Raw genomic sequence first — 19,031 nt, forward strand, 5'->3', positions numbered from 1 at the left:
CTCTCCCCAGCCGGCAGCAGCGTGCTCGCCCCCCGCCCCGACCTCGCTTCTCGGCGGTGCCGCCCGGCGCAGCCTCCCCCGCGCGGTCCCTCCATCCGTGCCGCGGCGGTGCCGGTGCCGGTGCCGGTGCCGGTCCGGGCGGGCTGTGTCGGGCCGGGGCGGGGTCCGCAGCGCGCACGGCACCGCCCCCGGCGGGCAGACGGGCGCGGCGGCGTCACGCGGCGGTGCCGCCCCCCGCTCCCGGCGGCCGCCCCCGCCCGCCGCCGCCGCCGCCGCCGCCGCCGCCGCCGCCGCCGCCGCGCACCCGCAGCAGCGCCCGCTCCGCTCCGCTCCGCTCGGTCGGCGGGCGGCAGAGGCAGCCCCGGCAGCCGCGCCCTCCCCGGCCCGGCCCCGGCCCCGCGGCCCCCGCGCAGGTAAGGCGCGCCCGCAGCGCGGGCGGAGCGGCGCCGCGGAGGACCAGCCCCGCTCCGCCGCGGCGGAGCCGCTGGTGGCGGCGGTGGCGGTGGCGGCGCGAGAGGCTGGTGGGTTTGCGTGCGGCGTTGTGGAGAGGTGGATGGCGAGGAGAGGAGATGGTGGAGCGGAGGTGTAAGTTAAAGGTTGGATGCGGTGATTTATTGCCCCTTGCCGAGGCGAGGGGAGGAGGGGAGAGGGGGTCTGCGAGACTTGAGCGATAAAATCAATCTGCTGCATGTTCTCCCTGGCGTGAGCTGCCGTGGTGAAACGCGAAGCCGGGGCAGCGATGGGATATCGCAATATTGTTGTTATTTATCGGCGGCGGTCTGAAAGAGACGAGGGGCTTGTGCGGGAAGTGCATTGATAATTTGGGACATTTTCTATTGTGTGACAGAAGAAAGAGGGCACTCGGCTTCTTCGATACGTGTTTGAAACTGTTCAGGTTCCTGCTGATGGTGTGCATTTTTGCAGGGGTAGAAATTATATCATAAGCATATTAAAATAAATACATCTGCAGACTGGAAGGAGAGCAAAATCGATCATTCCAGCCGCTTTGGAAAGATTTTGATTCTAGAAATTACGTAGAAATGAAAGGAAAAGATTAATGATGCTGCTAAGTCTGCTTTTGAATTAGAGCGCTTCTCCCTTTGGCTGCAGCAAGGTTGTTTTTCAGATCCTTTTATTTCATCCGGTAATTTGTGAACTCTGGTCTTCCCCGCACCCAGAGACAATGCTCTGTATTTCATACAATAAGGATTCTGCCAAGGATTGTGCATGCCAACCGACCTGGCATTTATTAAGGATTTATTGACCTATGGGTGTCTCTCTCTCTCTCTTTTTCTAATTTGAAAAGGCTCAATCGGGGCACCTGTGACTAAATCATAATTTTGGAAGAAAATAAAATGGTTGTAAAGGGGTGGGGGAAGCATACGAATTCACTGGCGAGGCTCTGAATGCAATAGCTACATTTATATTGGTTTGTGCATATTTCTCGCTACATATGTGTGTGTTCATGGATACATCGCTGGGAGGGACGCCTGGTGCTTAAGAGCCATTTGAGATATATAGATACATAGATAGGTATATTTTAATAAATTGTCCTCTTCCGAGAATGACAGTGTCCCTCTGCTTTAGAAATGACTAGACTTGACTGTGCTGTTTATTGGCAATGTGTGAATTATATGGGCAGTAATAAATAAGCAATTATTTGCTGGGCTATTTTCCCCTTGGATCTTTCTCCTTTCTTTTACAGTCATTCCACCTCGTCTTTTTTTTTTTTTTTTTTTTTCCTTTCCCTCGTTTTTTTTTTTTTTTTTTTTTTCTGTCTTTTTTTCTTTCCCTTCCCCGCTCTTGCCGCCGCTGCTGCTGCTCTGTGTGTGTGTGAGTGAGGGGGCAGGCAGGCGCTGCAGCCAGCGGCAGGCAGCGGGCAGGGATGCTCGCGAGGTGGGATCCCCGCGCGGCGGCTTGTCCGCGGACACCTGTAGGGATCGCTCTGGCACGCACGGCGGCCGCGCACACACTCACACACACTCACACTCACACCGCGTCCTTGCCTGGCTCCCCCTACCCTCCTCCCCACCCCTGACAGCCACCACGGGCTCTTGGCAACCTCCCGCTCCTGCGCCCCGCGCACAGAGGCGCAAACCCCTTCTCTTCCTCCGCCCCGCTCCTCCTGCAGCCGCCGCGCCCGCCCCGCTCACCTTGCGCCCCCCTCCCCGCCGCGCCTCCCGCGTTCCCTCCCCACCGCCCCTTCCCCCGGGGGCCAGCCCAGCCCCAGCAGCTGCCCGGTGACCCCCGTGAACACACATACACATAGGCACACACACACACACACCCCGCGCCTCTTCCTCACGCACCCCGTCTCCACAAACCTCTCCTTTCCCCACTCATCATCTCAGGCACTCCTCACACATAGCCCCCTCCCTCCTGTCTTTGTCCCCGGGTCCGCACGCCGTCTCTCACACCGCCAGCCAGCACCCGGCTCCCCGCACCCCCACACCCCCCAAACCCGCCCCATCACCGCCTCCCTCCCCTCCGCCGCAGCGGGGCCCCGCGGCCTCCCGCACGCCCCCTCCCCGCCCCGGGCGCGCCCCCCGGGCTGCCCCTGGAGCGCAGCCCCGGCGGAGCGCGGGGGCAGCGGCGGGGCCGCTGGGGCTCGGCGGGCGCCGCCGCCCCGTCGGGCCGCGCAGGGCGGAGCTGTTCCGGGTGCTGAAGCAGGAGCTGCCGCTCGGCGCCGTGCCGCAAGCCAGCGGCGCCCCAGCCCGCGGCCACCGCCGCGCCCGGGAGGGCCCTTTGGGGAGCGGGGTTGCGGGGGCTCCCGCCGCCGCTCCTCTCGGGAGCTGCCGGAAAATCCCTCGGCTGGTAGCGGCGTTGTCAGATGTGGCTCCTGCCGAGGGGCAGGGAGGGCGTGGGGGAAGCCTGGGGTCTGCCTGCTGCTGGTGGGCACGCCTGGCCTCTGCCCGCGAAGTTTGGGGGGGGGTGTTCTCCTCTTCTCCCTTTTGCTGCTCTTGCCCACCTCACGCGTGGCAAATAATAAAAATAATCGTGTTGACATTTAGAGGAATGAAATTAAATATAGAGAGAGTAGGAGGTGACTTAGCAGCTCTGAACGTGTCAGGTGCAGGCAGCTGAGGTGTGTGCCTGTTTTTAAAACGTTTCTCCCTGGCAGGGTCATCTCTGCCCCCTCTCCCCACACACGCATATACACACACACACGCACACACATCCCAGCCCAGAAAAGGGCTTGGCAGCAGCTCTGGCCGTGCTATTGTGCCTGCCGAAGTGCTGCTGGCAAAGAAATGTAAGGGAGGGGAAGGGGAAGCGATGTGTGAGGGAGGTGTTGGAGATCCTCTCCTCCATCAGGAGAGGTCAGCTAATACACAGCTTCCAGAAACGATACAGCAGCCCTGGGGGAGAAAAGCAGCCTGTCCGCTGAAACGTTTTGGATGTAGAGACCTCTTCAGAGGATAAGGGTGAACTGTGGCATATATATAATTTTGAAAACAGAGGAGTTATTCTCTCCTTGTTCTCTTAAATAAGGGCAGCTGAGTAAATAGACATAAAATACTGCAACCAGTTTCAGAGGACTAACACCTGGGATTAGCTGATCTGCGTTGTGAATAATGTCAACATCAGAGCTGGCTTGAATTGGATTTTCCATGCCATAGCAGAAAATACCAGCCCCAGAAGAAACCAGGTAGCAGAGAAAAAAAATGTTTTCAAAAACATTAAAAAAATGCAAAAAGCCATCTAAGAAATTATTGCAATTATTCCTCACCCCAGGAAAAATAAACCAGTAGGTGTGCCATGCGTGGTGGAGCTTGTCAGTTCCTGCTGGGAGCTCAGGCCACTTTATTTTTTTGACCTGTATTAGAAACAACCAGAACTAGGCTTGGTACCATCGTCCGTATGACTAGTACCTTGTAGCTTCACAGGTGATGGCATTTTCACAAATAAATTAAAATTAAATAAATTGCAGAATAGCCACTATCTTTTCTGTTTGACTTTGTTCTTGTAATAATAAAATGCACTACAGAAATATTTGAAAGTTTTGGAAAGGTAAGTAGTTTACATTTAGATTATACCATAAAAATGTAATCTAGTATAAACATATGTGTTGAGATTTGTCTTTAGCGCTGCAACCTATCACAATTTCTCAGTAACTCGAAAATTACAGCAGCATTTTCCTAATGTCCAACACCAGTCAAAAAGAAAAAATAATCATAAATGTTCACTATTGATCAACTTTGTGATTCAACATGTTATTAGTTGTCATTTCTTATTATTCTGTTTCAATTCCTTGCAGATTAGAAACAAAAACAATAGAGGAAAATCACCCCCCTGGATCTTAGCCTTGGCCTTTTTCAAGCATAGAGAAGAGGAGCTGCCAGGCTTTGCATGTCAAGTGGCCACTCGGCTGTTTGACAGCTTCTGGGTTTGAACCCCGTTGGGATTGAAGCAGCTCAAGCAACCACGAGCGATGAGTCCTGTCGTCTGCTGACGCTGCTCTAGCACCATGGCAGACAGGCTGTGATATGACAAGAGGATCCATCCTAGGGAGGCAGCGTTTGGATCCATAATTGGCTTCCTGGGAAACTACAGCTGGTGGAGAGGATGTAAAAAGAGGCGCACATGTGCCAGGATATTGCTACAGCCTTGCCGAGCTGGTGGATCCACTTGGAGGAGAGTTTTGCCACTGATCTTGTTTTTTTTCCCAGTTTGGTAATGTTGGCTTTGGGGAAAATTTCTGCTGACTCACCCACCCCTGGACACCTTTTGCAGAGCGTGGCCGGCCAGTGAAGAGATCCAACGGCGCCTTACCCCTACTGCGGGTGCCCTCCGGTGACCCCTGGCACCATCTTGTGCCCAACCCCATCCCGTGGGGCAGCTGCAGCCCCCTGCCCCGGGGAGTCTCCCACAGTGACCCCCGCACCCGGGGCGGGGGTGAGCGTGCCCAAAGCTTCCAGCGCGGTCGGCGCCCGGCAAGATTTTACCCTGTCTGCCGCCGGGGCCCCGGTGCCGCCCCCCGCCAGCCCTGCCGCCCCGCTCACCCGCCCCAGGCCGCGCAGGATGGGGGCGGTGCTGGTGCGGCGCGGGGGCTGCCTGCTGCTCTGGCTGGCCCTACTGCTGGGCTGCTGGGCTGAGCTGGGCAGCGGGCTGGAGTTCCCGGGTGCGGAGGGCCAGTGGACCCGCTTCCCCAAGTGGAACGCCTGCTGCGAGAGCGAAATGAGCTTCAACATGAAGACGCGCAGCTCCAGCGGGCTGGTGCTCTACTTTGATGATGAGGGTTTCTGTGACTTCCTGGAGCTCATCCTCACCCAGGGAGGGCGGCTACAGCTCAGCTTCTCCATCTTCTGTGCCGAGCCTGCCACCCTGCTCTCGGACACGGCGGTCAACGACAACCTCTGGCACGCTGTTGTCATCCGCCGCCACTTCAAGAACACGACGCTGATCATTGACCGAACCGAGGCCAAGTGGGTGGAGGTGAAGTCCAAACGGCGGGACATGACTGTCTTCAGTGGGCTCTTCCTAGGAGGGCTCCCGCCGGAGCTGCGGTCGGCGACGCTAAAACTGACGCTCTCCTCCGTCAAGGACCGGGAGCCCTTCAAGGGCTGGATAACAGACGTGCGGGTGAACTACACGCAGGCGTCGCCGGTGGAGAGCCAGGAGGTGCGGCTGGATGACGAGCAGAGCCGGCTGTGTGCCAGGGACGACGTGTGCCTCAACGGAGGCGTCTGCTCGGTGCTCAACGACCAGGCCGTCTGTGACTGCTCCCAAACGGGCTTCCGAGGGAAGGACTGCAGTGAAGGTAAGGGGCCATTTCAGCTCGCCCCCATCGCCCCCCTCCCCATCGCTCTATGGAGGGGACGGGTCGGAGGCCAGGCCTGCATGAAGTTTCATCTGTATGAGTGGATCTTCCTCCCTCCCCTTCCTTCCCACCATGTACCCAGCTCCCCTCTTCCCCACCTTCTCCTCCATGTCTTCCACGTGTCTCTGTGGCCAACCATGGTGCCATCACTCTGCTGTTCTCTGTGAGGCTGGGTGAGAGGAGGAAGAGGGTGTTATCTGAGCATCTTCCTGGGTTTTTGGGTTGTTCCGGATAAAGGAGAGATGGGTGCTGGGTACCAGGTGTCACCCAGATGGCAGCGGGTGGCTAGAACCACGCTCGGCGGGAGATGAGGTAGGGGACGTGCATGCTTATCACAAGCAGCTGGTGGTAATTAATTTGGGGAGCAGGGAAATTGATGCTGGGAATAATTTAACTGGATTAAGTGCAAAGATGACCTGGGTTTGGTTTTGTAGGGTAGAGGAGACCCAGAGTCCACTTTGTATTTGCCTCTGCTATGTCATTGAAATAAAATCAGTGATTTATTTGTGAATTCCTTAAATTGTGGCCAGGGAGGAAGGGGATTAAACAGAGGATTATGTTTATACATGAATGTGAAGGGTACCGCTTTGCAACATATTTAGCGATTCACCATGCCTGTTAGACAGGGAGAACACAAAAGGGTAAGGGGGAAGTACATGCTCCAAGACCACAAAATGACTGAGTAGATTATTAAGGAAGAGGGAACCTAGAAAAACAGCAGTTTCCTTAATCTCATCTACAAATAAATCACTGGATAAAATATGATTCATATTCAGTGCCCATTGTTTTTGGCAAATGGAAAGAATGTGAATGTTTACTTTGCAGATGCATGCAGGACTCCTGTTTTTGTTATTTTGTTAGTAAATGTACCATTGCTTGCAGCTCCTTAGGCATAGAAATTACGTATGTTGTATACCTAGAGCAGGATGTGAAGGTGTATAAATGAAATAAGCGTAAATGTATCAAGGGAAGATATGATTATCATGTCAAAATTGGAGAGCAAAGACCTAAGTTTAAAATATAAAAGGTAAATATGAATAAGATATTATCAAGGCCAAATTAAGATCTTCACTGAGTGGCTGCATGACATTTATGGCTGAATAATTTGCCTTTAGCATTTCTATCAGATTTCACTCATTATAAGAAAGAAAACATCATTTGTGACTGTGCTTTATTATGTAACACCTTCTGTCCTTAGTGTCAATACTAAAATGCTACAGTCATTCTGCATCCTGTTTACTTTATCAGCTGTTTATCTCTCATCTGCCATTTGTGAAAAATTCAACCCCTATTAACACTTTAAATAATTTTTTATAGGAGCAAATAATAGTTTCAGAAAACTAGTCATTTGTACTTTCAATTGCACCCATTCCCAGAAACTGTAAAATGAAATATCTTTTATATTAGGTAAACCCTCTCGATTTAGTATTTGGGTATCAATTTTTAATATGATACTACATAATGTATAGGTGTATGTACAATATTGAGTTGTCTTAGCATCTCTGAGTTAGGCCCTATTATAAAGAAAAAAAAAGAGGTGTAGCAGCTTTGTTAAAGCAATAATGGTAATTTAAATTACAGTTAATGCTATTATAATTTATATGTCCTTTACTCTAAAACATAGTTTATTTATTTGAAGTTATTTTGCACATATAATACTTACGTGAAAGAGTTCACATGATTGCATGTAGTCAGATAAAGTATTGCCTTAACATAATAATAGTTTCAATGGCTATTTTTAAGGAACATTTGTTTGCTTAGATCAAATTTTAGAGAAATACATATCTCTATTTATATTTAGTGAAAATTGTATGGAATTTTTAAGAAGATGGCACTCAAAATAATATTTAGAATCCCCTCCCAAGTTAAGGTAAAATGCTGACTTAAATGCTAGTGGTTTCACAGTTGACATCAGTGGGATCAAGTTTCTCCTCACATGTCCCTTGACTACTGAGAAGCCTTATAAAATAATAGCAAGACTTAAAATTTTAGCAGAAAGTATTCAGATTCTGATTTCATTTGAAACAGAGGCAACATTTGCCCCAACAGCAACATAAATGGAACTACATTTCAGTTTATACCTGTTAATTGAGAAAAGGTATCCACTGACACTTCTATCAATCAAGTTTTGATGAAGGGATTAGGAGTTACTCATATGTGCCAGAAAAGATATTGAGTTGTTATAAATTATTTAATATTCTAGAAAACAGAAAAGGCAGAAGGACAAGTAAAGCCTTTATATCTGCCAAGAAAGAAACCTTGGCTTCTGTTCTTTAGTTTTTTGTAGCCAACATAGACATTAAGCTGTAGAACTTTCACCTTTTGTTCCCAGAATGTGTAAATTTCCCACAAGCCTTAGAAAGACATTGCCATTGCTAAAGGATCATCTCAGGCTGCAATTATCTGAAGGGGTCTTTTGAGTTTTCACTTTTATCCTTGTTTTGGTTTTTGTTTAAAAATGGTTTTAGGTAGGAAGACTCCCCAACTTTCCATTTTTATCTGAAATTATAACCACATGTTCTAGTTGATGCTTTTCTTTAAAGGTGAAATATGGTAATTAAATTCTATTTCCCTTGGATTTTTAAATTTTTTTTTTCTTGGATTTGTTGTTGTTCTCTATTTCTGAAGTCTGGTAAAACACAGAGTTCCTCAGTGTAATGAGGAGTGTCAACCTTTACAAAATTTTCTACCCTGACTTGCATGTTTAGGAATTAAAAAGTAATAGATTTAGAGTCAAAGTTTCAAGTCTAAAGATGCCATTTTTAATACAAGTTCAGTTATTTTCAGGAGAAAATCTGGTGAGTTTTTTTTCACAGATTTTCATCTTTGAAAAGCTTATTAATGATCCCTGAATTAATTTTTTTTTCTTGTAAGAATGAAGTTCAAGTTTTGGGTTGGATTTTTTTGTTTGTTTGTTTTGTTTTGTTTTTTAAACTCAAAGTATATATAAATATTTTCAGTAGGTTTAACTGGTTTTATACCTGTCTGAATCAGGAGTAGCTTCATTTACATTTTCTGAACTACACCACTGTGATAACAGTGCAAGCTAGGAAAGAACCATTCAGTCATTCCTTTTGTTCCAATAGGATCTAAATTCTCTTCAGTGGGAGCATTGGCATAAATTGGAGAAAAAGGACTGGAATTTTGCTTAAGTGTCAAGGATGTGCGCTCCATGGCAAAGAAAAATACCATCTCTAGCAGTTCTCTGGTTGATAGGCCCATGGGTAAAAACAGTACAAGAGTCTTCTAAAAGATAAAATCTCTGCTTTGCCCTGAAAAAAAGCAAGGGCATATTAGTCCACATAATAACAATGATTCAGTAGAAGAAAAAATACACAAAATCATAACAAATTTTATTAGGAATAAGAGTAGCATTGAAGTAAACCCTGTCATATCACTTTTCTGATAAGTTTTTGACATACATTTCAATCTTCTATTCAGTGAAAGTTACAATATTTCCTGAAATTACTCAAATTGTTATGGCTTGATGATATGATAAGGAGAGATTTTTTTATTAAAAATATCAATTTTAAAGTCAGATATTTAGTGCATTAAGTCAGGGTCCTAGAAGGTAAGGAGAATACATTACTCATATCGATGAACCTCCGTATTCTTGTAATTTTGCTGCTTAGATTGAAATTTCAAAACAAAAGAAAACCCCTGTTTTGCCTGTTAAATGACTAAAATAGTAACCTTCTGATTTTATACAAAAAAAGAAGGTATAGTTTTCCTTTCATTCTCATTTCTATAAAAATAGCCTTGTCCATTATCCTGTCTGAGAAAGTAAGCAGTTAGCTCTAAAAGAAGTAGCTGCTTCTAAATTGTAGTTGCTTCTAAAAGAAGTAAATGCTTCTAAAAAAAGCATTGAGTTGGGGAGAGTTTCTCACTGATGCTAACTTCGTGTAACTCCATGCCCTTCTGCTTTTCTATATCTCTAATGGCTTGAAAAAGTTGCAGACAGGCTCCTTTATCTTTTTAAACTATAGCTTCCCTGCTTACATCGATATTAACATCTATTCAGGCAATTTCTCTGTGAATTCAAACTATTCCTGTTTATAACTTGTTGTATTTTAGCTGTTCTACTGAGTTTCTGGTTTTTGAGAAAAATGAGGACTGTTCAGGCAGCTGTTCACTGTAAGAGATACTCTTCCTTGTCAGATATTCAGAAATTGATGCCAGCTACGGTTTGAACTGTGAAAGTGTTTTTTTGAGGAAGTCAGTTCCAGATGTCTCAGCCTAGCCAGCACTTAGATTTGTTTGTTTGGGTTCTGAATATACTTTGTTGTATATACGTCAGTCTTTGTTGTATTACCTTTTGCATGTTAACTTTTTAAAAAGCCATTCAATATTTATATCTCTTTGAAATTTTTGATATTTTAATCCATTTTGTCCCCTTTATGCCTTGAATGAAACATTTGAACTTCTTTTGGTATTAATTATCTATTGCAAATTGCATGTGGGAGTGAGATGTTGTTGAACTCATTGTCAATAGTGAGTCTTAACAGAGCAGTCACCATGGTCTTTATCCCTCTTGAATACTAGCAAAATGTACTTTGGACTAGTAAATACTGTGAACAAAACTTGACTTTTTGATTTACACTTCAGAATCTTTATATACATGATCTGTATTTCTTCTTCATGCTGAATTTCTTGTCAGTGCCAGTGGCCACTGGGGTGATGTTGGTTTAGAAGGAGGGTTAGAAATGCACCAGAGATTGCACTGAGTTTCTGTATATGTACAAATTATGTCAATAATTTAACAATCATTAAATCATTATTTCACTTTATTTAATACTTTTAAATGATGACTTTGTTGTCAAAGTAGAATCTCGAGAGCAGATAGTCAAGTAATCAAAAAGTGATTCAGAACTGTTACATCTGTTACATTCACATTTAGTCATATGAAAAACCAATCATTATATCAGTTTAAAGGACAGTTTTACATAATTTTCCTAATGAAATTTGATATAGTATTTTGTTTGCCAGGATTCAATATGATAGGATATTTATTTCAATATCTTCCTCATGTGAAATCCCAGGAGTTTAAATACTGAATTTAAATACTGTTAAGTAGGAGTTGTTAGTCTGTTTTATATTATCTTCTAAGGAGGCTTCTTGTCGAGTATTACTAATACTTTCAAGATGCTTATATTGAAACTCCTATAGCCTAGATCTTGGTACTCCAGGTAAATAATATTTTAAATAGTGAGGTTGTTGTTTCCCTTTGGGCCTAGTTGAGATGCTGGGTCCTTATTAAGTCTGTATCATGAATTATAGACAGCTAATATGCTAGAAGAATTTATATCTAGCACTGTAGGACCTTGTGTCAGAGTGGTCATATTCATTCAGAATTTTGAAATAATATATATTAAAATTGTCTGTGTTTTGATGTAATTGCATTTCAGGTCTTGCAGGCATTTTGGACAAAATGTACTTGATCTTTTGTCTCAGCTGAAGGTTGGCTCTTTTTTTACAATAGATGCTAGCTACAGATTTGTGGGATTTTACCCCTTTATCATTACTGACCTGATGGACAGGAATGGGGAAAAAGGCTGGCAATTAAAAACATATTCCTGATATAAATAGTTTTATGTAGAGGCTAGCATTAACATATGCAGCTTGGAGGGTTCATGTATCTTTTAATAAACATAAGATGTTTCTACACACAACAAAAAACCAAATTACTTAAGAACTGTTAATCCTTTTTCCCTCTCAATGCCCTCGAGCCCCACAATGGGCGCCAAAATCTGTCTTGGTTTGACAAGACAGGAGTCTGTGAAGGAGGGCAAAAGCCTCCTGTGCAATGGAGAAGGTAAACCCCCTCCCTCCGAATTACCAGGATTTTTAAATTAAAAGGCTCTCAGGCAAAGATATGGGAATGAGAGTAACAATTCTTTACTAGGAGAAAACTAGATAACAATTTAAAAAGGCAAATGAAATTGGTACAAACAAAACTAGTGATAAAGTCCACAACCTGAGGATTCGGGGTGTTGGTAGCAGTCCGGTTGGGACAATTGCTTCCCTTGCAGTGGCTGATGAATTGCAGCTGCAGTGGTGATCTTTAGAAGGGTATAGTTTTCCTCTGAAGATCTGGTGGCAGTTGGGCCGGTCTTCCTCTGCGCTGGGGCTGCCTCCGAGCTCTGCTGCCGCCGCCTCAGCGCGCTCTGGCTGCTTTTCTCGGGAGTCCTGCTGAAGGAAGCTGCTTCTCTGGGAAATCCCCCAAAGAGAGAGCTGCTCTGTCTCCCCAAAAGGTACCCCTTTATACAAAAAAAAAAAAAGTGCTTGGCTTCCCCCTCTGGGTGGAGCATCTCACAATGGGATGGTGTTGCGTTTCCAGCCCTGCAGTGAGTCAGTCAATGGCCCATTAACAAACCATTGCCTCTACGGGGCAAAACATTGTTCTTGGAAGAGATAACGAACCTGCCCAACCTCCAACAGATGGCAAATAGAATACAAGCTTATCTTACAACCCAGGACAGTAACTTAAAAGAGAAAGCTTTATCCATCTATTTTGGTGAATTTAATATGATGTTTTACTCACCAGAAAGTTTGATGTTCATTTAGAAAACATGAAACCATACCAGTTTCTGGAAAAAGGCTCTGTCCAGTTTGTTGTGTTGTAGTTGAAACCTGTGTACCTTCATAAACACATGATTTTCCAGAACAGAGAAGGGCATTCTGAGGTGTTCAATACCTTTATGAACCTGAGGACTAAATTGTAGAGACCAAATATACTTCTTTCAGGGAATGATTGGTTAGGGTGTAACAGACATATCTTTAATTGTGTTATATATAGAATTGACTAACAAAGTCAGAGTAAATAGTACTTTGCTGCCTTTATTTAGTTCTATGCTGAGCTGGGATCATAATTTAATCTTTTACAAAAGATGTGTGCTTTCTTGAATGGCAGTTTCTCCTTCTGTACTGTGGTGATGGTATCTGAGTGTATCACAAGCACTTCAACAGCCAGGATTGTATTTTCATGTATGCAGAACTCAATTTTTCAGCTCAGGTGCTCTTCTGCCAAGCTAAAAAGTAATTGTATGTGGTGAATTCATGCAAATCAGTAGCCATTCTCCAGGATCTTGGAGTAGAATCAGAAGGACCAATATGTACTTCAATGAAAAAATATCTGCAGTAACTAATGAAGCAATGAGGTAGGAAAACCCACATGGTTTTGATAGGACATAGCTTTCTCAATGACCCTGGCCAGTTCACACCACTTTTTCAGTTTGCCTTCTTATCTGTAAAGTGAAACTACTCCATGCTTTCAGTAGGCTCTTTTCTCTTGGTCATCAGATACTTGAAAGATCAGAATATCTATTAGGGATGTAGGAGAGGAAGTCAGGATCTGAAGCTCCCTTTACTATTGTGTGACCACTTTAGTCTACAGAACTGATAATTGTTAGCTGGCTTTGAAATTACAGGCCTTCCTAGTGCCTTTCCATAGCTGAATGTTCAGAATAGTATGGTTTTTCTTGATTTTTTTGTCTGTCATTGTGTGCCATTGTTCTGACTAGACACTGGAAATGTTTTAACTTGTCACCTGCCAGCCACTTCTCCTTAGACAATTCAGCTCTTCTCATTACACCTGTATAAAAGCCATCCTTATTACTGTAAAGGGTTCCTTATTACTGTAGAAGGATCTGTGATTTAATATCTGAGCAGAGTCAAGAACACTTGCTCCTAGTCAAGGAACACATAATTTTTTAGTTTTATTCTCTTCCATTTTCAATGAAAAATCTGAGGGTGAATATAGGCACCACAGTTTGTGGTAAGTGGGAGCAGGGCTGTGGCTGAGCCTCATCCCCAATGGGCTACAGCTGGGAAAAGCAGGTGAGCAGCATTGGAAATAATGAGCCATGGAGTGCCCAGGTGCACTGAGCAACCCCAGAAGGGAACAGAGGGCACACAGCTGCCATGCATGAATGTGAGGGTAGAAAAGGTTGGGCTAAAGAACAAGAAGGGTAGATGCTTGCAGCTTCCTAAAGTGGAATGTTGTTTTTATGTATGGGCAGACTCCTGAAGCCTTCTGGTGAGGTATGGTGTTACTCTGTTTGGGGGAATGCTTAAAGCCTCTGGAATTGTATGGTGATACTCTGTGTGTTGTGGCTGTCTTCACTGCAGCATGTGCTGTGAGAGGTGGCCTCAGTTATGCCTTCCTTGAGATTGTCAGGAAATGAGGCAGAGGTAGCTGGCAGCTGTCTGCAAGAACAGGATTCTGTGATGAGATTTGAGATTTCTTTAGTGCTATGGAGTGTATTATGAACCTACGATTACTTAGTTATGTTCTAATAAGTAGCAGATTTGGCACCTTTTAGATATCTGAAGAAAATGTGTTTTTGTTTTCCACTGGAGTCAATTTGAAGTCCCATTGACTCAAGTTTGGAATTAGGGCAAACCTAATAACCTGCTGATTCTGAACTTACTATTCAAGTAGGAATATGAAAACAGGGAGAACTAGGGCAAATTAAATAACCTGCTGATTCTGCCTGTAGTATTCATCTGGGAATGTCTGTAGAGAAAATACTTTTCATATTTTCTGATATTTATTAACCTGATCATTATCACTATAATTATTCATTAATTTAACATGTGCCTTATGAACCATGCTGGAAGAGTGATGTTATATGACTAATTTTTCTTATGTTTAAGACTCTCTATGATTTGAGGGAAAACCTGATTCCCCAAAGAAATGGATGGTGTGGAGTCCCATTTACAGTTGCTGCCATTACAAACTATGAAACAGTGGACTTTGCCTGTGGGAGTGTTGCGCCCCAAAAATGCTACACAAGTGTGCAAATCACAGATTCCTTTTAGACTGTGCCATGTTGCACCGGGTCTTGAAATGAGAATATTGGACTTCTTGATTTTGTCTAGAGAAAGGCCTTTGCATTGCTTCAACGCAAAGAAACTGGATTGATTCTTCCCACAGTGCTGTCTTTTTATAATTAAGTGAATGTGTACAGCCATTAAGGAGGTCACTGGCATTACCCTATGCATCTGGAAATGTGTATCACAGTTCTAAAGTTTCTCAATTGCATCTGAATTTCTGATGCAGAATGACTTTCTTGTTCCTCTTCCTTCTCTTTTGTACTTTTTAGATTTAACAGAAAACATTTTAAAATGACATTTTTTTCCAAAGGAGATATTTCCATTAAGAAAAGATTCCTTGAGGAAGATTGCATGTATGTAATATAAATTATATGTACTTTCTTTTGAATAAGTGTATAGAAAATGACAGAATTAGTGACTAGACACGAAGATCTGTATCTCAATACTGTAATTTTCTTTATTATCCTGATTCCCCTTTGTTTCCAAAGGTGACAACAGGAATCTTCACATGCATATCAGCATTTGTACAATGGTCTAGGGCACAACCACAATGAATAGCTTTAGAATGAATCATGGTCTTGCGGTGTAAAGATTATATTTGTTGTTAATAAAAATGGGAGAACAGGGCCCTAATGCTTGGAAAAAGAGTGCTCTTCAGCCTTAAAAATGTTATCTTCCCTGATTCTGAATCATGCAAGTGTGATAAAAGTGGTATAAAAAAACCTGGATTCCACTAGTTGTTGCACAGCAACAGGATTACATTTTACATTTCAAAAATTATTTGTACATTTTACATTTGTGAAGTCAGACTCTTGGCCTGGAAGATCCAGGGACAGGAGTCAGAGAGGCAGGTGAGACACAGCAGCTCCTTCCCAGACTGCACACACTACTGTGTTTAAGCACAGTGATCTTCAGGTGATACCCAGTGATCTCAGGCTTCTGTGGTGGGTTGGTGCTTCACATGGCATCCTCCCTTAGAGAAGCAGTGGAATTTCTACAGGAGTTTCCAGGAATGTTGGTCCTGACAAAGAGAATACTAGTCTTGTGCATTTTGAATCTGCTTTTTTCCCCATTTTCCCTAATCAGAGGAGAGACAGGTGGAAATGGACCTTAGAAACACATTGATGTAAGTCATTTAATTCTTAAGATTATTGTGGGGTGATAGAGGAAAAGATTTGTAAATAGATTTAAGAACAGGTCAGTGTCCTTCTCCACATTCTTCTCAGATGACTGTTGCTCAACTTCTCAGGAGCTGATTCTCTGTGGGTTTTTTTCTGTGATATTGCATAAAAGTAATTTCTGTAACATTATCACATTGAAAAGAACCTGGGAGGGTTTTTTTAGAACCTATAGTTTTTCAGAGATAAATTATGGACTGTCATTCAACATTAACAAAAATTTGTCTGCTTTAGTTAAACATTTACTGAAGAATTCTGAATATAGATCTTACATTCTTACATAAAACATTCCTGACTTAAGTATTGTGAGAAAAACATCAGAATTTTCCGAGTAGTTCACCAGAAGAAAATATATTCAAATCACATTTTCTTTGTTGGCCCAAACCTCCACTACTTTTCTGTGAACAATGTATCTGTTGTGGTAGTTTCCAGGAATTTCTTTGGGGTTTTTTGTCACTGTTCTTGGTCCAAAGTACTTGAAGGAGCAGCTAGGATTGAAACTAGCCTAGAATTGTTTGGTTTTTTTTTTCTCTGCAGCAGCTAAACAACTGAGTCTGGAATTACAGGAAATTGTGCAGTAATAATAAGCATTACAGCACAGATTTTTCTTTTCCACATTACAAATTTTAAAACTCAAAATGTAACAAAGAATGCATCAGGTTTGAAGTTCTGAGAGAAATATTTTCACGCTCTTTCTTATTCAAGTTTTTATAACAAAGAAAATTCCTATGACAGAAAACAGTTCAAGTGATAGTTTTGACCTGCTATTTTTGCAAATCCACTGATAGCCACACTTCACCTTGGCATCCAGAGGTTTTACCAGTGTCTTAGCACTGGCTGGATCTCATTCTCCTTTTTTAAATATAATTTGGATCTTTAGCTAAGTAAAGTCTTTCTGGCACATTATAAATACCTGCATCATCCAAATTTGCTATTCAGGCACGTATTACCCATTGTGATACCATGAGTCATGCTGGTGGATTTTGTAAATCTTAAACCATGAGAGCATCCACAGTGATGCAAGGGAAAAAAACATTCCTTCCAGTTTCTCCCCTGTATATAAAAAAATACAAACAGAAACTTTCATTGCAGTCTAAGTTAATGACACCATGGGAATTCGGAAACAAAGCTTCTTTTAGTGAGTGCTAGCTTTTATTTTTTTCTTTTTTGTGTTTAAGCATGGAATTTGTTTCTCCGTTTTATTCACGTTTGCATTAAAAATAATAGAAAATATTTAGTGATGCTGTATCTATTGTGATAGAGGTACCTCAAATTTAAAAGCATGCCTCTAAAAGCTTAGAAATATTTAGTTATTTTGATTTTGCACTTTAATTTGGGCTCATTGCTGCTTGCATGGTCTAAATATATAAAGTGAGATGGGTACCAGTTTTGATGTTACTCAGCTTTGCTCTTCTACACCTTCCTCATGAGAAATCTATAAAAACAATACATGAGTATGTCTTGGAAACTTGTCCTTGCCCAGTCTGAGCTCTCAGTGACTTACACTAAGCTTTCAGCCATTAGAGAGTGCAGAAAGAGATACTAAGGTTTATTAATTGAAGGAATTGGAAGATAAAAATGTTCTTAGAAATAATATATATTGTTCTGTACAGTATTTCTAAAATAGTTTGCTTTTGTAGATTTTTCACTTTCAGTAGTAGCTCTGTCAATTAATGTAATAAAAAAATTGCAGTACTCCTTTCTTGTCTGTGTAGATCAGGTTGATGTCTCTTGAAGCTGATATGTTTAGCCACTGTAAAAGAAGAGTTAAGTCAGAAACAGGTCCTCTGATTAGGAAAAAAAAAAATCTTTCAACTTCATTAATAATTGAACACCCTGAAATGTCAATAAATAAATAGGCTTAATCTTGCCCACTACTATATAATGCTGCTTTGGAATCTTTATAGAAGGTCCCTTTTCCATTCAGATGTATAGGAAGATCTTGTCAGCACAAAAGTGACCGGTGGGAAGCTTTGCATGCTTGTCTCTCATTCCTGTAGGTTGCAACAACTTTTTCCACCCTTCAGTTTCTCTCTTTTGTAGAGGCACAGTAAGAACTTGCAATGCCATTTTCCCATACAAAATTATGAATTCATGGCTAAAAATCTTAATATTTTAACCCCACTCTGACCCCCATTGATCAGATGGCCTAGTCTGTATTAAAATGCTTGCCTTTTGAAAATAGACTGATTCAAACATGTAGATCTCAAAAATACTTGACAGTCTTTGCACTCCTTTAGTTACTCTTAGGCACGCATTCAGAGCACAGGTTTTTAAATCACAGCTCAGTATGGGCAGTTTGCATCTTCTCCAATCAGCCCAAGTCCTCAGTGTCAGTCTAACAGCTATGAACCTACTGGACTCAAAACTTATGCTCAGAGAATTTTGTAAAATAAAGCACTTAGAAGCTATGAACTGTCAGGACAAAATATACCCTGCACTTCATCTGTTTCTGGATATCCATAATGAAATAGTATTTAATTACATGACCATATATCACTTTATCCTTGAGCTTTCTACCTCCTTCAGTGAATAGCCTGGGTAATAAGTTCTTCAATATTTTGTTTTCTACTTGCTGTTCAGTTTGTACTCCTGAGCCTTATTCATTGTCCATATTAAAATCATTTCTCTGAAGAGAAATCGGCAATATTTCCCAAGCTTTTCTAAGGTTTTCATAGATAGGACACCTGAGCTGCTGTGCAAATATTGAAAATTACACAATGCCCATGCAAGATGACAGAGGCTCTCATTCATAGAGAAGAACAGAGGCAAGAGACTGCAGGTAACAACATTCCCTGAGTGCCCATTTGAAGTTTATTCTGGGTACTTCACAGATAACACTGCACACTCCAAGCCTCCACTAGCACTTCAAAGCACAGCTGGCTGTGTGTTCTGGGATTTCCATCATAGTACTCTCTCCAAACAAATATTTGGAGCAGCATTAGGAATGCCTACCCAGAAAATGCCTGTCTTGAAACACTTGACCAAAATCACATTGGATTTTTAGGAGAGAAGGGAATAGAGTATATTTCTTCATTCAGCTCTCCTTGTTCTGAGGTACACCCCACTCCTTCTCAGTGAGGGCAGATGCACTGCTCACTGCCACAGCAGTTTTGTGTGGTACTCAGTCATTACTTCTGGCTAAGAATAGTCCTCTGTGTGCAGATCAAGTGAGGAAAGCTCTGGAGAGAATTGCC

The 19,031-nt window shown here is 43.1% G+C and overlaps 1 protein-coding gene across 20 annotated transcripts in view; it reads left to right on the forward strand.

Annotated features, from left to right (window-relative positions):
- Positions 1–275: 275 nt before the first annotated feature.
- NRXN1 (neurexin 1) overlaps positions 276–19,031 on the forward strand; it is a 676,327-nt gene continuing 657,571 nt past the window's right edge. For 18 of the 20 annotated variants that reach the window (XM_077781934.2, XM_085577079.1, XM_085577093.1 and 15 more), the window contains exons 1-2: positions 276–413; positions 4,259–5,761. In XM_077781934.2, coding sequence (XP_077638060.1) covers positions 5,023–5,761 — 739 coding nt within the window. In that variant the 5' untranslated portion in view covers positions 276–413; positions 4,259–5,022. Of the gene's footprint in view, positions 414–445; positions 597–4,258; positions 5,762–19,031 lie in introns of those variants that run through there. The other 2 variants (XM_021540191.4, XM_085577078.1) reach the window with 2 other exon arrangements.

Source organism: Lonchura striata, chromosome 3, assembly GCF_050655825.1.
Source record: "Lonchura striata isolate lonStrDom1 chromosome 3, ASM5065582v1, whole genome shotgun sequence".
In the NCBI taxonomy this organism is placed as follows: domain Eukaryota; kingdom Metazoa; phylum Chordata; class Aves; order Passeriformes; family Estrildidae; genus Lonchura; species Lonchura striata.